Source organism: Podarcis filfolensis (genome assembly GCF_964270895.1).
Source record: "Podarcis filfolensis genome assembly, chromosome: 11".
Classification (NCBI taxonomy): Eukaryota; Metazoa; Chordata; class Lepidosauria; order Squamata; family Lacertidae; genus Podarcis; species Podarcis filfolensis.
Genome location: NC_139613.1, coordinates 26621472 through 26640096, shown reverse-complemented (window position 1 = coordinate 26640096; position 18625 = coordinate 26621472). Strand labels below are relative to the sequence as shown.

The 18625-nt window shown below is 41.0% G+C and overlaps 1 protein-coding gene across 3 annotated transcripts in view; it reads right to left on the bottom strand.

Annotated features, from left to right (window-relative positions):
* Nucleotides 1-18625, bottom strand: part of PIK3R1 (phosphoinositide-3-kinase regulatory subunit 1) — a 62548-nt gene that overhangs the window by 21989 nt on the left and 21934 nt on the right. For 2 of the 3 annotated variants that reach the window (XM_083576146.1, XM_083576147.1), the window contains exons 3-4: nt 2707-2799; nt 905-979 (exon numbers count right to left, since the gene is read on the bottom strand). In XM_083576146.1, the coding sequence (XP_083432272.1) occupies nt 905-979; nt 2707-2799 (168 nt within the window). Of the gene's footprint in view, nt 1-904; nt 980-2706; nt 2800-7116; nt 7596-18625 lie in introns of those variants that run through there. The other variant, XM_083576148.1, reaches the window with a different exon arrangement.

The following is an 18625-nucleotide window of genomic DNA, read 5'->3' as shown; positions in this document are numbered from 1 at the left end:
ATTTTTAACTGAGCTATGTTTTACATACTAATATTTTGTGTAAACAGTAGCACAGTAAAGCATTACAACCAATGATAAGGCCAGAGTGAAAACAAGAAAATGTTTTATTGGCTGGTGCTGAAAGTTACTTTACATCTCTAAAATTTCAGATATGTATTCAAATGCATATACACATATATGCATGTGTGTGTATATGTGTGCATGTGTGTGTGTGTGTGTGATCTGTCCATGCAGAACAAAATTATTAAATGGATGCATGTTAAAGTTTAAAAATATGTTTTCAGGTCCAAGAGAAATTCTCCTCGGATCCAGAAGATTTGAACAACTGTAGACTGGCTGTATCTGGAGTTTTACAGCATGTTTTCATCAATATTACACAAGGCTCTATTTCTCATGTTTTGCTCAAGCAGTTATAGTGATGGATGTACTGGATCGGTCCCTAGGGAATTCTCTCCCCAGGGAGGCCCACTGGAACCAACCTTGCTATTGTTCAATTGCTTGTGTTTTCCTGGGCATTTGGGAATTCCCAACACTATGATATTGTGTTCTTATATCTCTTTTAATAATGTTTATATGATTTTTTCATTGTATTTCTCACTTTCTTCGTAAACTGCTCTGAGACTTCTTTTAGTGGGGAAGCCATGCATAAATCTTACCTTACCTAACCTAAGTTACAGCAGCATCCTCAGCCAATCATATTTCTTAAAAGCTATTACCAACCAAGATATTTCCAAGTAGGCCTAATCCCTGGAATTTACGAAGTCAATGGGACCCGGGGTCAGTGAAAGCTAAGCCTGTAACTGAATACCAATGGAATACACTGCTCTGCCATGTGTAAGTTTTACATGTTAAATCAATTTGTCCCATGTGAATAACCCTGAAATCTATTAATATTTGTACCTACCACACTCAGTAATTTGTCTCAATTCACCAGTACTGCTTGATCCATGTGACCTGTACAGCGTTGAACATTCCAGACCTTAAAAACAGAGCAGATTGGGTTTTTAAAACTAAGAAACAAGCACCCTCAAGCAAATCCTGTGGCTTTTTGTACATCATATTTCACTCAAATGCCACTGCATAGCAGGAGTTTGCACATGCTTGTGTAATTACATTCTTAGTCTCTCACATCTAATTGCACCCCATGCAGGACATGTCTGCAAAGAACTAGCTGAGCAACACTACAAAAATATACCTTATCCAAATTCTTGACTTTGAAATTTGCATCAGGGCCAAACTAAACATGAAATGGAAGATCTATGATCAGTTCTGACTTTAAAACAAAACAAAACTTTAATAGTTAGTTGGTGGAATATGCTTCAATAGCATAAGAGTTTGGGATGATCCTTTAAGAAACCCTCCCAAACTCATTGCCTATATATTTTGAAACAGCTGTTCTCAGTACAGGTACTACTTCCTTTCAATAAGAAGTGTTTGAAGTTGGTGACATTTAACAATGGCTGTATTTAAAGTAAACCAGCCATGACTGCAAGAACTACACTTAAGAGATTGCAAACAAACAACCTTCAAATCGTCTGCCTTTTAACCTGCACCAATAGTCAGTCCTGTTTTAACTTCTAAACTTATGGAATAACACTGCAGAGGTGAAGCTGACCAGTTGAAGAAGTCAGATCGAGAAAGGAACACACATACACAATAAATCCATGCTGGGATGGGAACTGTACAGTGACAGAAATGCTAGTCAAAATATAGTAGGAAAATTCATGTTTCATGATGGGAGGAAATTTCTCTCCTCTGGCAACATTCTTCAGCAAATGGGAAGGGCAAAGAAAGGTTTGTAGCAAGTTTGAATTTTGACACACACAGATGGAAAAGTGAGAGTTTCCACTGAAGTTTACTAACGCTGAAGCACTCTGATGGCTGTTCTTCTTTCTAAGAAACTGACACAGCCTTAGCAATTGTGTTTTTTGCCTTATGAGTTTTTTTTCTCCAATGTGTGATGTTGGTATATTTGTTTACAAACAGGGAATACAAAAGACATTATTACTCTCCAGGACTCCACGCCGTTCAAAGTAAACCCAAACACTGTGCCTTGGCTTCTCACACCTGAGGGAAGCAGGGCCCCCGTAAGGCAGCCTTTCCCAACCTAATGCTCTCCAGATGTTGCTGGACTACAAATCCCATTATCCCTGACCATTCATTGGTGGGTTCGATGGGAAATGTAGCCCAAAACACCTGGAGGGCACCAGGTTGGGGAAAAGCTGGTTTAATGCTCCCAAGCAGTCCCTACCTGTGGATCAACTACTCACATCAAGGACAGAGTTTTTGCTACCTGTTTGAAAACATTTCACATTTCTAGGGCTTTTCCAAACTTGTCTTTAGGTAATACATATTCATTTCAATATAGCTCAACAGCCAGTTATGAGGTGGCAAGCTGTTCAAGCTTCACTACTACTTTAAAAAACCAAGTAGCCACAATTCAAGCAGCATGCGACTGTACTATTATTATTATTATTATTATTATTATTATTATTATTATTATTACTTCTGGACCTTGGGTATAATCCCAACATCACTGGAAGCAAGCACATGAGTATTGTGCAAGACTAAGCATGATCTGATATGGCTCCTGACATTTAGGCCTGCCATTTGCAATTCAAAAACGTGAAGCTCAAAAGGGGTGGTATCCAAATGACCAGGCACACAACAAAGTTATATTCTAGCCCCATGCCACCATATGCATACCTTTTCTTTCAATGGCTTCCACTAACTTGATAAGAAGAGGAGCTGCCTTTTCAGGTGGTGAAAACTGCTCTGAAAGATCTGGAAGTGTAAAAGCTGTAAAGGAAAGGAGAAATGAAATAAATAATTTTTTTTTAAAAAAAATGAAGCAGCTGAGGTACAGTTAAGAGTTCATGAAAAGCATGAGATGTAATGCAGCTGGTTAAATTTTAAACACTGAACAAATCCCCTTTATCAGCTGGCAAAGTCTAGGCAAACAGTTTTCTCGTCAGCCCTTGCGTATTAGAACCATACATAATCACTTAGTTAAAAAGAAGAAGAAGTTTTGAGTCCCAAATAATTCAGGACATATTCAGCATAGTTTCAGTAGAAATTCTGCTGGCCTAGAATGAAACTTCAGAAACACATGCTACACCCTTTGCTATTTTGAACCACTTATCACTACAACATGAATTTTCTCATGCAATAATAAATAATATGCACCCTTATATTTCTATAACTCTTTCACTGCAAAGGGCTCAAGTCATGCTGCATCAATGCACACTCATTTCTGAGAAACATAAATAAAAGAAAGGTCATGAACCTTATCCAGATCTGTGTCTAGCCCATGTGTGATAGCCATGCGCAAGTGTTTTAGTGGATGGGAATAGCAACCATGTCACAGAAGTGCTTAGGGGATCACTGTGCCACTATCAACTTCTTGCAAAAAAAGAAGAAGAAGAAGAAGCAACCTTATATCGAATGCTATCCCTGCCAGCATGGCATATTTCCATGGCTAGCTAAAACAAAGTATAAGAGCAGTGATGGACCCTGCTGGGTGAAAGATGGTCCAGAGTTTTGCACTGGCTGCCATAAACAATGAAAACATGCACCCAAATATGCTGGGGATGTAATAAATGGGATAGTTGCTGTACGGTGGTTCATGGAAAGTGCACAGTAGTTTGAAACAAGCATCCAGTTTTGTGACCATGGACACACCAAAATGGCAACTAGAGCTCTTCATTGGAGCAACCTTTTGAGAAGTCTCGACACACCTCCCCCGGCCATGTCTGTTTCAATTTTCAGTATAACTGATGAAGGAAGCCTGTTGGGCAGGGCAACGCAGAGCTCTGTACCACAGGGCACCACTGGAATGTGACCATTTAGCAATCATGTAGCATCAGAGCCACACCACTTCTGCTGCTGAGGGGGAGGCATTCTGGTGCGCAGCATTGCTGCTCGTCTTCCCCTCCCCAGGCGGAGAAGCAAAGCGAGTGGCAACAGTTGGAGGAGCGCCCAGGCTCCTGCAGAGTTTGGTGAGAACTGGGACATGGCAGGTGTGGTAATTCCCGTTTCACCTCAGGTGGCAAAACGGGACAGGCCGCCCCTGTGCAGAATTGCACCCGTATTCCATTCTGGGTCCATTTGCACTGCAAAGTCCAGATGGGAGATGCAGAGGCGCCTGTGTTCATTGCTCCTCATCAAGTTCCTGAGGCCTTTCTGTCCTCAAAAGACACTTGCACCTGCTTTTCCTCGCACTGCATATACAGCATAACCAATACTCAAACTTGCTTGACCCCACCACCCACTTTTCTGTCGCTACAAAGGCTCTTTAAGGGCAGTATGCTTGCTTCCCTCACAACCTGTAATCTCCCTGAAAAGACACGTGCAGCCTCCCCAAGGAAAAAGGTTCAGAATGGAGGTGCACTTGACTGGCGACAGGCACAGGGAAGTCTGTGTTGTCATCGAGTCCACATCATAGCACTTGTTTCACCCTTCCTTTAAAGTTGCATACAGTGGTACCTTGGGTTACATCCGCTTCAGGTTACAGACGCTTCAGGTTACAGACTCCGCTAACCCAGAAATAGTACTTCGGGTTAAGAACTTTGCTTCAGGATGAGAACAGAAATCGTGCTCCAGTGGCGCTGCAGCAGCGGGAGGCCCCATTAGCTAAAGTGGTGCTTCAGGTTAAGAACAGTTTCAGGTTAAGAACGGACCTCCGGAACGAATTAAGTACTTAACCCGAGGTACCACTGTATTTGATGAGCCTCCTCCTACTCTTTTCTTCTCCTGTCCTCCACAGGCTGCACAGATGCATGATCACATATGTCTGCACACACATACACACTCTAGTGTTCCATACAAAGTGCCCCCATGTTTCTCTGTGTCAACGTGTGCTCTGCACAACTGTAGAATTCTTGTGCACTTCAAAACAGAACACAGCTGAATGTGCAAAATCTATACAACCTTCTTATAACAAAATGCAATGGAACAGAAAGCTCTGGACTTGACCAGCCGGGGGAGCTACGCACCTTCTTTCTTTTTGCCCCCCCCCCCCTTCTGTGATTTCTACAAGAAATATAAAAATACCGCATTTTTTAAAGGATCAGAAACTTCCTCTTAACAGTAGTTCTTTGAATATGCCACAATTACTAGGAAATCCACAGTACAAGAATCTGAAGATTTCCTTGAAGTGCTCTTTGTGAAATGTGTCCGGCAGAAGAACGAACTCTGTGAAAAGAACATTCACTCCCATCCTAGCATGGTGGAGCCAGCAGTAGTCAATCTCGCATTTGTCAACAAGCAATCATGTTATAAAAGTTTAGAAGAAGCTCTGCCAATTTTGGGGAAACTGATCTTGTGAAAGATATCCATGCACAAAGCACCTTGCTGTATTTTTAAGAGTACTTGTACTTTTATACCTACATGAGTGTGCAATCACTGTGCCTTTTTCAAATGCATGCATGCATAGCCATGTATATGTCGGTTTTCTGCACAAAAGTATCTGCATCGAAAATAGCTGTGCACAAAGCAGTTCTGAGGGAGGCAAGCGGCAGAACGAAAAATTCAGCTCACTGCCTTCTCTCTCTTACTCCCTCTAGCGGTTTCTGTAAGGAAAGCAAATTGCATTTTCCACCCACCCATCACAATTCCTTTGAGCCTAGTTCTCCCATCCTAGATCAGAAGTAAATTAGGAATGCTGTATCAAGTATTTTGATGTTTTAGAAGATAGGCTTCTCTTCTCTTGCCTTATATTTTGCAGTTAGAAAAATAGGCTGCTGCAGAGCTAGAAATGCTCTTGCAATCAATTGGGTTTGCTACATAAAATATAGTTTTGAGGGCTGCAACATGCCCTATCCTATGCACATTCCCAATGGGGCTTACCCCCATGTAGACAAATCAGTTAAAATTGCCTGAAAATCTACCACTACCACCCATTAATCAGTGTTCGAAACTCCCATTGTTTTAGGCACATTTTGCGACAGGGAATTCCATGTGCGCAAGCAGTTTCTGAGACCATGTGAAAAATGAACGTGATATTTTAGCTGCAGTTCATTCATTTTCAGCTCTGTATTCTTGTTATAAAAAAGCACACCCTGATTGCGTTGTTGTGCCCATAACCTAGGTTCAAGGTGCCATTTAGCTCCTAGCTCTCATATCTCAGTTTCTAACACTGCCATTAATTGAGCAGCATTTAAAACATATGTAAGCTGGAAATGGCCACTAGAACAGGTATTCTCTGTGCTCTCTCAGAAAAGAGAGAATGACTCTCCTAAGTTAAAATGAAAAAAGTGGAACAGGAAAAAGATTCTAGTATGGCATATGACTACTTCACAACTGTTTTTACATATGCAAATTTAACTGATTAATCATAGGTAAATCAACCAATATCATAAAGTTAAGAAAGATTTATTTAATTGGGTGACAGCCCTGATTCTTCGAAGCCAAATACCACCGCACTGATTCAAACAAACTGCCAATCATAATTTTTAATGAAATTAGTTAAATTCTAAATAAATTGATGGGGAGGGGAACCCCTTAACGTTGTAATGTGATGAAGTGATGAGTGAGCAAAGCATATCACCAACAATCCTGACACAACGACACTCTCTTAATAGTAGTGGGTTTCGTAGCTCTTGTAGCCGTGAGCTGCTCTGTTCTGCAATGCTCCTGTATAAAATTCCCATACCATTATACTGCAATTGGTACTTTCGACAGTAAACTTTCCACCTTTGGCACAAAACTGAAAATTACAGTCATTTAGGGGTTTTTTAAAAAATAAAAAAAAGACCTCAGGAAACAGTTGTCTGCCAAACTAAACACTTTACAACATTCTTAGAACTAAGTACCATTTTACAAGATTTACACAGAAGGAAGCCAGGTTTGTTCGTGGTGCTTTAATTTTTTTATATATTTCTTTAAAGAAAGCTGACATGCTACAGCAACAAAACGGAATGGAAGCAAGTATTCCAGCTACCATTGCCAAAACAAGCTCTGAATATGGATTAGTGGTAACAGAGCAGAGGACTGAACATGTATCAAAAGGATTATGGCAAGAAACAACCCCCCCCCACCACCCCACCCCTCTCAACACACAATTTTCAATGGACACAGAGAAATAACGAAACTTGACAAGCAGCCTGCAATCTGTACCTGACTTCAAAACTATCTTCTGCTTTGATGTGTGCTTCACAGCACAAAGGTTTGGAGAGCCAAGTCCACTCTTAAGAATCTGGGCAACTTTGCAGATCCCTTTGCTACAATCCAGTATCAATTTTTCACTTAAAGTAATCATTTTAACGTTCACGTTCAGACCAAGTGCACCCTTTGGGTTTTATTTTGAAGCTCGCCGCCCCCAGTGTTTAAAAGTTGCCGAGGGGATTGTCTTAAAAGAGCCTTCTTCCCTGGTCATTAGGCATTTATCCCAGGTTAAAAGGAGGCTTCTGATGACATGCGAGAAATGCTGGATTTTCCACTCCTTCTATTTTTACCTTGCCACCGGCCATAACCAATCAGACGAAACAGAAGCTGAGATTCCCTCCAATCCAAAAGCTCTCCCCCTCTTGTTAATAGAGACATGCCTGAACAGCATTTAGCAACAGCAACGTGTGTGAGCGGACGACACATACCTTGCAACGGAGCACTGCCAACATAGCTATGAGCTGCAAGATGAAACCAGCACACAGCTGCACTTTTTGCAGGAGTTCTCAGTAAAAAGAGATTTTCAGAGTTATTACCTGGCAAAGACCTATGGAAAGTTAAAGCTGGAAGGTTGGCTCTGCAAGCCTCTGAGCCAAACCTTTCATTACTGCTAGAGGAAGCATGAAAGTGGATAGAACCAAAATTATAACCTAACCTGCCCTTTAAAATGTAATAAGATACACTATTGAAAAAGCTTGGGGGACGGGGGACGGGACTCATTTACTAGAAGGTATCCAGGAGACTATGGTCTAACATTACAGTTAAAATCAAAACCTGAGTAATTTTACCTTTTCTTTTCTCCTAGATTTTCTCAGCACCGGGTCCAATGAAGGCCTAATGGCTACAGCAGTTCCAAGCTGGCATAGCTCACAGCACATTTCTGCCTGCCTCCTTCAACCTCCAACACCAACATAATGGATGGGGCTGTGGATACAATGGTGGCTGTCACCCAGCATGGACTGCTGCTGCCTGGTCACAGTCTGAATTGCTCTGTTGGTATTTTATGAGGCGGTCCAAAGGCAGAGATCGTAGAATCACAGAGTTGTAGAGTTGGAAAGGACCACAAGGGCCGTATTTTCCAAACCCCTGCAATGCAGGAATCTTCTGTTCAACATAAGGCTCAAACTCAGGACCCCGGGATTAAGACTTTCATGCTCCACCAACTGAGCTATGTATGTAGGTGGCTGGATCCCTTTATTTGTGTTCCGTGTGAGTTTCACATGTACTCAATCACAGATTAATTCCTTGCCATGCTTTATTTGTAGTTTTTTAAAAAATGAAAAATTAGCACTCAAATTATACACACTTTCTGCTAAAATGTATGTTTCATATGCTTTTTGCTGCATTTCCCCTTAAATACATACTATTGCATTTTTAATTCTGTGAAGTATGCATTTTGTGCGAATATTTTGAGCAGAAATAGCACCACGAAATTCTGAGAACTGTGTAATCTGAATGATAGCTGCATTTTAATCCACATTTCTCTCCTGGGGTGGAAAATTAAAACGTGGACCAATGAATTTCTCTTCCTTCCTTATCACAAGGATTGGTGTTGGTATTCTCTTATCTTTTTTAACTTTAAAACGAAGCCACAGTTTAGCGACAGAACAACAGCAGCCCAACTACTACTGTGGGGTGCACTAGTGTAGAGTGATGTTGTGTTGTTAGCAGTACATTGTGTGAAAACAAGATGGTTGCCCCCCCATGGGGTGACCACAGAAGACCTCAAAAAACAATAAGTAAGTAATATAGTCGCCCCCACCTGGATTCCAGACCACTTCTGTCCTGTCCCCCAAATGTTCAAGAACTCTCCCCCATATTTTGTCTGTTCCGAGGTCTAGTGCAGAGCTTTCCAAACTGTATGTCATGACACATTAGTGCAGGCTTCCTCAATGTCGGCCCTCCAGATGTTTTTGGCCTACAACTCCCATGATCCCTAGCTAGCAGGACCAGTGGTCAGGGATGATGGGAATTGTAGTCTCAAAACATCTGGAGGGCAGGGTTGAGGAAGCCTGCATTAGTGTGTTGGCTGTAGTGTGTAGGTGTGTCGTGCGAACGCCCCCCCCCCGCTCCTGCAGCTGGAAAGGGGTTAGTTTAATCTCTGGTTTGCTAGTAAAATTGAATTACTGTGTTGCAAAATGATGCATGTCTAAAAAGTGTGTCATCAGCATGAAAAGTTTGGAAAGCTCTGGTCTAGTGAGATGGGAGGGTTGGGTGTGCACAGTGGTGCAACAACTGTTCATTTGGATAGCACCTGTTCCAAAGTATTGCTTTCTGAGCAACATAATGTAAATATTTATATTTGTTAAAATGATGCATTTATATTTCGCACATTATATCATTTTAAGCTGCTTTAATAAGGTGTATACACCATCTGTGAGCACCTCCATACCCTCTAAAAGAAAATGCTGCTTTGAAACTTTAGGGAAAAGCTTGCATGGGGAAATACTACTTACCAAAGCCTTCATCCAAAAACTTGATTATAAACTAAGTTGGACATACACTCTCACAACAGGCTAATTCAATCCCAGCCCACTACCCAGAAAGCTCTCGTTTACTAGTATTTTTAACAAAATAAAAAAATGATGTGCTAGAAAATGTCTTCCCCTCCCCTCTCCCTTGTTAAAGAAAAAAGGAAAACCATCCCCAGCACAACAATGCAAGGGGTTCCTATAATACAAAACAAAAATAGATTCTGAGGGGGAAGTTAACTGGATTTAAAAACAAAACAAAACTGGCTTAGAATCACACTAACAAGATGCATCTCCCCAAATTGCTGGCTCTGAGCCAACATTTTGCAGTAATAGGCCATGGTGCTTCTTTATTAAAGTTTAATTATTATAACAAGGGCTGTAAATTGTATGTCAGCGCTCAATTTAATATGTAGCAAAGCCATGCTATCTCGTGTTAAAAGGAAGCGATATTGTCTGTGTGGGAGGGAGGAGTTTGTACACTATGTTCTATCAGATTAGGCTTTGGTAACTTTATGAATTATGAGCTGTCATCCACTTTTTCATCTGCCACAGAATATACTTCTTGGAACTGGGAACTATAAATAAGACAGCAGATGTTTTTAGTTGGCTCCAACTGGAACTCTTTAAAAAAAAATGCCTGTAGTTAAATCGTCCTGTTATATTCTACTCCCCTCTACGGGCTGCTTTTGAAGCACACACTATTTTATGAAAGCCGCAACACCTTTTTCAACCTGCCTTCTGTTTAGAAATGCCATGTTCAGTGTAGAACTGTTAGTTCAAGGTGGCGACAAAACTTTAGTGGCACTGGAGTAACAGTTTAGCTTGTAAGACCCTTAGAGCTGGGAATTATCTTCTTTTTGCTTGTGCTACTGTAGAAAAACACCGTGTAAAGCAATAGCATGCTGTGGAAGTAGTAGTAGTAATAATAATAATAATAATAATAATAATAATAATAATAATAATAATACACACTGGCATTATTTTTCCTTGTTGAACAGCAACTATAGAAATGCATTTTCTAATTACACTAAAAACAAAGCAGGAAATTGGCAAGATCCGCTACCTGCTTTCTCTCTCTCGCTCTTTTAGACTGATGGTCCCAGCAGTACCTAATGTAGACTGTCTGCTAGTCCTGCTTTGCAAAGGGCAGTCTTCTTTTTGAAGGAGTCCTCTGTTTTGACCTAGTCCAGTTTCAAGACAAATAACCCTAAAACAGGGGCATGGAAATTATTGCATGGACAGTAGTCTGAGCAGCCACCTGGACACAGGGTTCCCCCTCCCCCCTCCCAATGTCGAGAAGTATTGGCTTTCTATTTAAATTATAGTCCTAATTTTAAAATTGGCACCAATGCTCATAGGAAGGAACACAGGGGTCTGTGGCTCAATATGGCATCGTACACTGACTGGCAGTGGCTTTGCAGGGTTTCAGTTTGAGGACATTCTTGTCCTACCTGGAGATGGCCTGCGATTTTCTGCAAGCAAAACAGATACTCTTGTCTTTTGTCCTCTTTTTTGGGGTGATGTGTAAGTGGTCACTGTAACATAATTCATTTACTTATTTCATTTATAACTGGCATATAGAGCTACAGTCCTACATGGTCTCTCCAAGTTTTATCTTCACTGAGGGGTAGCTTGAGAGATTGACTGTGGATTACTTTTGGCCAGTAAAATATGTAGTATCTTGCCAGTTTGGTACCCAAGTGAGACATGCAAAAGATATTTTACCTGAACCCTGCAAAGGCCAATCTTGCCATGACATGTACAGTGGTACCTCGGGTTACAGACGCTTCAGCTAACCCAGAGATAGTACCTCTGGTTAAGAACTTTGCCCCAGGATGAGAACAGAAATTGAACAGAAAACGTGCAGCAGTGGCGCAGCGGCAGCAGGAGGCCCCATTTCCTAAAGTGGTACCTCAGGTTAAGAACAGTTTCAGGTTAAGAACAGACCTCCAGAACGAATTAAGTTCTTAACTAGAGGTACCACTGTATTGCATTGTGTTAAAAAGGGAGCAAGTACCATGTGATGTTGGTAAATCTTTGCCAAGAGAAGAAAGAATTTTCAGTGCCTAGAGAGCAATTAACAACAACATTAACAATAACCCACCCACCCCCACAACACTTTGCAGGCAGAAGTTCCCATGTTTAACTCCAGGTATCTCATTGTATGGCTGGAAGGACTCCTGGCTGAAACCTTGAGCTAGATGAGCAAATGGGTTTGACTGGTACAGTGGTACCTCAGGTTAAGTACTTAATTTGTTCCGGAGGTCCGTACTTAACCTGAAACTGTTCTTAACCTGAAGCACCACTTTAGCTAATGGGGCCTCCTGCTGCTGCTGTGCCGCCAGAGCACGATTTCTGTTCTCATCCTGAAACAAAGTTCTTAGCCTGAAGCACTATTTCTGGGTTAGCGGAGTCTGTAATCTGAAGCGTATGTAACCTGAAGCATATGTAACCCAAGGTACCACTGTATTAGAGGAAGGCATACATAAGCATGCATAAGTGCATCATGCTGAATCATGTATTGTTGGTCCCCTAGATCCGCCTTATATAGGTACCACTGTATAAGGCATCTTTCTACAGTATGTTCCTAAGTTCATTAGAGATGGTCAGCACCAGTTACAGGGCCAAAGTTCTCAAAATGCTTAGAAGGGATAACCATCAAGGGGAGGAAATGCAGAGCAGCAAAATCTACTGGAAACAACGTAATGTAAGAGTTAAGTGATCTTATAACTATGAGATTGCTTTGAAGTTACTCTTCACCTCAGGGTGTCAGTATTTTCCACAAAAACCTTAGATCAGTCTCCTGCACAACAGCAGGCCATTATGCTATGAGCAGCATTATGCCGCAGAGATCTCTTTTAAGTCTCTAGTTATTCCTTAATTATAGGCTAAAACTGATGCTTTAACTTTTTTTATTAAAAAGTAATCCATGCCTTTTTTTCTAATCTGTGCAGTTCCATGAGAGCATTGCATTTATCCCTGAAGTGTTACATTATTTTGTATTTTGCCTTTACCTTTTACTACATTGTTTTGTTTTACTAAACACGTTTTGACTAATCATGTAACTAGGGGAAAAGAAATGGATTTTAATAGATTTATTTTATATAGTATTCTTTAACAGATTGGCTCATTACCACTTACATTGTCCAAAGTGGGCTTCAATATGAAGAGTTGAAGTCTTATCACCCATTCAAGCAAAAGGAGGCAAGATTCATAATGGTAGCTTCAGATTATCAGAAAACATTGACGAAACTTGACTGTAAACATTTATTGTCAATGTACGCATTTGTTCTTGGGTTCCTACTATGTATCCATTTTGTTTGTACTATTAAGCCATTTAGCTGCCTATTTTATTTCTCATACAAGGGAGATGAAGCAAATACTTTCTTCCAAATTAGCACCTCATATTCAGAAGACGAAATGTCGTGTGTGTGCCTAATTTAACGACATAATGAAGAATTTATTCCACACAGAAAATTGGATAGGTCACCAACCATGCACATAAGCATATGCTGTATGTATTTGTGACAATGTCTGGTCTTATTTCATATTGGCACTCTGACAACAAGCTGTCACTCGTAACAGGAGTTAACACCGTGACATTTCACACTGCTCTGCAAATTCATTTGTCATCTGTTAAGATACCTATGACAAGTTTTGGCAATCATTTTATAGTGAGCTATTTTCAGTCTGGTTTCGTTTTTTAAAAGGACAGCTTTGTTTACATCGAAATGATTAAAATCACATAAGCAGGGTGGAGAAACAGTGGTCTTCAAGATGTTGCTGAACTACAACTGCTATCATTTTTGAGCACTGGCCACAGGACTGAGGGCAGCTGTAGTTCACCACCATTTGGAGGGTCTTAGGTTACCAACAGGGGACAGGGACTAATTCAAATAATTGCTTTAATGCAGGTTTCTTGCTTGCAATTATTTCAAGAAAACCACCCCTTGCCCGCCTGTGAACATCTAACTATCTGGAATTTCAAAATTCTGCCAGTAGGAAAGCTCATCTCTTTTCTAACACAAAAACTAAAGCTGCCAGTATTTAACAATCCCAAGATTTCTAGTATCAGCAAACAGTTCCTTGCATGTTCTGTTTATACAGCATCATACAACATGGCACCGTGCCAGGCCCACAAGGAAGCCCATGCAATACAGTCAGGAGATGTTTAGGCCAGAATGCTCAATGAGGACTTTTTCATTACATAAAGCAGCCCTACTTGTATGGAGAACTTAAGATTTGAATTCTGGTAAACAGGAAATGGTGTGTGTGTGTGTGTGTGTGTGTGTGAGAGAGAGAGAGAGAGAGAGAGAGAGAGAGAGAGAGTGCTGTGTCTCAGCTAGGTCTGGTAACCTTCTCTTCTAATAGGCCAGTGCACTTATTCCTAAAATAACTGAAGGCAACACCGCCCACAGCACCTGAGCATGTACTTTGCACACGATTTTTTATTACACTGAATCCACACAGGCAGTTAGAACAAGTTGTACCCTAATTAGCCTTTCCCTTGAATCTTAGAGCAGTGTACAAACATATGCACCAATTAAAGGTGCTTAAAACTGAGCTGATGTGGCAATTAATCTATTGCACCTCATATTGCTTTGCTGCAGAAAGAGAAGTAACCCTCAGGGAGTGGATCTTATTTTCTTGTCCACCACATTTTCTTTCCTGTTCCCCGCGTGCTGTTTTGTTTTTTAAAGATACTTAACATTGCAGGCCTCTCCATGTCCACGCATAAGTAAGATCCACTGAGTTCGTTGGGACTTACTCTCAGGTAAGGGCATCTAGGATTTCAGCCAGTCATTTCCCTTATACTAGATGCCTTGGTACTGCTTTCTATCTCTCTAGAATAACAGGCATACTGTGTAAATAGCTATCTTAATTATCTGTAGGAAAGGGTTTACAGTTTGTCTTGTGCAAGCAGTGCTGTCATCAGAGGCCCACACAAAATAACCTGAACACACTGAATGTGCTCTGATAATGGTGGTGGTCTCTGAGCTAGTGCTGGGAGTCACTTGCTGTGGGGCAGATGCCAACAATGGATAGAGACAGGATCCTCTTTCCTCCCACTCAATGGGCTACCAGGAAAGGGCAGGTAGATCGTGCCTTAACTGGTCACGTTCAGAGAGCTTCTGTTGCCATAAAGCAACAGAAAACTCACTTGTGCATTTTAGTCATCAGTTTCCCTACTACGGAGTGACAACAATGGTACTGCAGCACGGAATTGGGTCAAATGTGGTGTCAGGGCCAAACTAAGCATATGCTTAAACACATATCATCTTTGGTCCCGTGTAGGTGGCATCTGAATTAGGACAAATATTATGCAGGGCTATCTGGTTTATTGTATTTTGTTTTCCAGTTACCCTGTATATATTCAAGCCGATCATTGCAGCATCCAAGCACATGATAAAAGCATAGCTTGAAACCATGTGTGAAATAGCCGTAAATTGCTTACCAAAAAGCTCACTGTTAAATTGACAATGGACTCAGTGAGCTGGTTCACATGTAAATGGTGAACTGGCTGCTCATTTGTGCCAACCCCCTCCTCTGTGTGTTGCACTAGAAGGCAGGAAGGGGGACCCATAATGTTGTGAATTGCCCTGATTATTCTGAGAACCTCCCTGATATCTATGGGTATAGGGTAGTATACAAATTTAACAGCAACAACACCACCAGCAGCTTAGCACTGCATGATAACTGGATAGTGAGACCAGCAAATCTAGCTGTTCTGTTACTATCGACATTCTTTATTTTCAAGGCTGCTTAAATACTTAAGAAATATTGAGAACAAAATGCCCACGCTTTCTAAAAGTTTGAAGAGAAAGGTATTCCAGATCTTCTCAACATATTTGACTTAAACGTGTTTTGTTTTTGTTTTTTTTAAAAAGCCACACACACACACACACACACACACACACACACACACACATCATATATGCCCAAATCCTGAAGGAATATAATCTTGAGCCCAGTACAATAAATTAGAACCACATTTAATCCTACTTTCCTCCAGTAACATTATAGTTTCCTTACACTATAAACACACTCTACCTCAACATTTGGGCTCTCTGCCCTACCCCACCCCCAGTGTGCTGTAATCTTGCCAGCAGACAAGCTTTGCTTTTAATAAGTTGATCTGCCAACTTAAACAGCAGTCTCCTAAGGCAATCAAATAATGAAACACATGCGCAAGTGCTTGCATGTAATCTGTCAGAGGTTTACTCACCCCGACACAAATGGTTTCCTCAATATTAGCTGTTATATAAATGTACATTCACAACCCTTAGGTACTCAAAAAGCACACATATGTTCCATCAATCTCTCATTTACCACTCTTCCTTCTCCTCTTCGTTCCTTCCCCTCTTCGTTTTTTTGAAGTTTCATGATTTAGCAGAGAGAGAAAGAGATAGAAAAGTCAAAGTACAGAACCTTGTACAGAACCTGTACATAGACAGGAATCCAAAGAGAAATAAGACTTCTGTCAAAAAAGGCAACAGATGACGTCAATAGGGGCTGGTAGACAGAGGGAGGCAACTGTTCCTCCATGAGCCCCCCAGCTGTTGTTCCCCTCTGTTGCCACACGGTCTGTTCTGGGGCCCCTAACTGGTGCAGTGGAAGATTACCAGTGCTAAAATGAGATTCAATTGCCAGTCCACTTGGGTTCAGAATGTGGGATGGAGGTGAGGCATTACTTTGTGCTTCACCTCAGGCAGCAAAATGTCTTGGGCGGTTTCTTACTGTTAAGAACTGATTTGTTGCTTTGTCTCTTCTTCCCTAAGAAACCAAAATAGTGAAATAAATAAATAAAACCTTAATTTTCTGTTTCTGTGGAAGAAATTTCCCATACTGAAGAAACAAGCTGTTCCAACTTTAGAAGAGTTCTTCCACAGTAAGTGTGCGGTGAGAAAAATATAAAACAGTCCCTCAAGTTCTTCACAGGTTAAGAGGGGATATAATTCATTCCAGCTTCTTGCTACATGTACCAGTATAATACTGTATGGGCATCTGCAAATGCACATTTACTGTCTTTGTATATGCATTTATTTGCTGGTCTGGGCCTTTAAAGCCCTACATGTCCTAGTATTTAAAGGGCTGCTTTCACCCATAGAAACCTGCTCACCAATTTCTTGGTGCTCTTGTCTAAGCAAGTAGCTTCTGGAGAGAGCTCATCTTCCATGATAGCACCCTAATTATAGAACTCCCTCCCAAGAAATATTTGGCTTGTGCTTTCTTAGGTGCTGTTGCCTTCTGTGTTAGTCCAAGTCTTCAATGGCTTTTACTGATGTTTCAGACTTATTTACTGCTTTGGTCTAGCTTTCACTACTGACCTCACAGTTTTATTTCCTGGTCTAATTTTGCTGTTTAGTGTGGTGGATGTGTTCTTATGATACCGTATTTTTAAAAATGTAAGCTAGCTTGCAGCTGTTTGGTAAAAGGCAAAATATGAATAGCATAAATAAAATGTTTCATGCATTTACAAAATCAAATTTTGAAGTAATTCAAATTTTTCCTTCAACCACATGAAATCATTCAGAGGTGATTCCATGTGACATTTCTCTACTCATGCTCTGGAAGCTGCCAAGAGCATAAAGCTGCTTTCACACGAGTTGAATGTGCACAAGTTGTGATCCTACTGTCAGGAGCTTGTCCTACACTTGAGTAGGACCCTGGTAGAGACATATTCCCAACTGGCATGTTCTCTCCCTCCTGGTCGTTCATTCCGGAGCTCAGCCCGAACATCACAGTGACCGATGACAACAGACATTGGCACACTTAGGGATCCGCAGAGACTTCACAGCTTGTGTAACAGACCTCAGCAACTCAGCATTTTGGCTAATCTACTTTATTTACATACAAACACATACAGATCACTGCAACATGGCTCCCTCTCTCTCTAGCACCAGACAGCAAAAAACAAAAAAGGACAATAGTCCCACTTCACGGAACACAGTAACAGAAACATCCTGTCTCCTTCACTTCCCACTCTGTGGAGTCAAAACGTACACCATCATGTAATAGACAAAAATCCCATGACTGAAATCATGGAGCAGGAATTCTAACACTTACTGTATTCTAACAATGTTCTTAGATGGAATCTCCCAAAGGTTTGGGATAAACTTTTGTTTTAGATAAAACAAAGTACTTCTTCGTGTACCACACAGTCAAACTAGGGAATGTGTTCTCCCAGGAAGCAGTGATGGCTGCCAGGTTGGATGGCTTTAAGCAAATTCATGGAGAAGAGCGCTTTCAATGGCTAGTCGCCATGATGGCTATGCTCTTTGTCCACTGTTGGAGGCAGCAATACTTCTAAATACGAGTTGCTAGAAATCAGGAAGGTGGAGGTGGGGGGGGGGTGTTTCTTGTGCTGATATTCTGCTCCCTGGTTTCCTACAGCTATCTGGTTGGCCACAGTGAGAACAGGTGTTGGACTGAATGGGCCATTGGCCTGATCCTGAAGGCTGTTCTTATGGCTATAGTGCAACCCCACAGTACTTTCTCAGACAAGATTCCCAGGTTAAACAGGCAATCCCGGATAATCTTCGTTGGTCTGATCCTATTTTCACTCACGTTAATGAGGGATTTGGCTGACGACCTTGGTAGGAGGAAGATGACAGCTTGCTCTTTCCTGCCTTACTCTGAACAAATATGGAATATTTGAGAACAAAAAGAAAGTTAAACGCACCCTTAGCAAAATAATTTAAAATGTTGTTTTTAAAGAATTTCAGTGGTCGTTATTTGCGAAAAAGATAATTCAACCTTGCAGATTAAAAGGGGCAACATGTGCTTTTATTCTGTCTTGATACAAACAGTCAATGAAAATTGCTGAACATCAGGCAAATAGCACAAACTAAAAAAAAAAAAGTTAATTGGTTCCTTCTCTTACCTAAATATAATAAAAAAAAAACCTCTAGCTGTGAGTTTTGGAGGAAACATCTGGAGAAAACCCTAGACCAGCCTATAACTGTCTTCCCCCTCTGGTGCTTGTG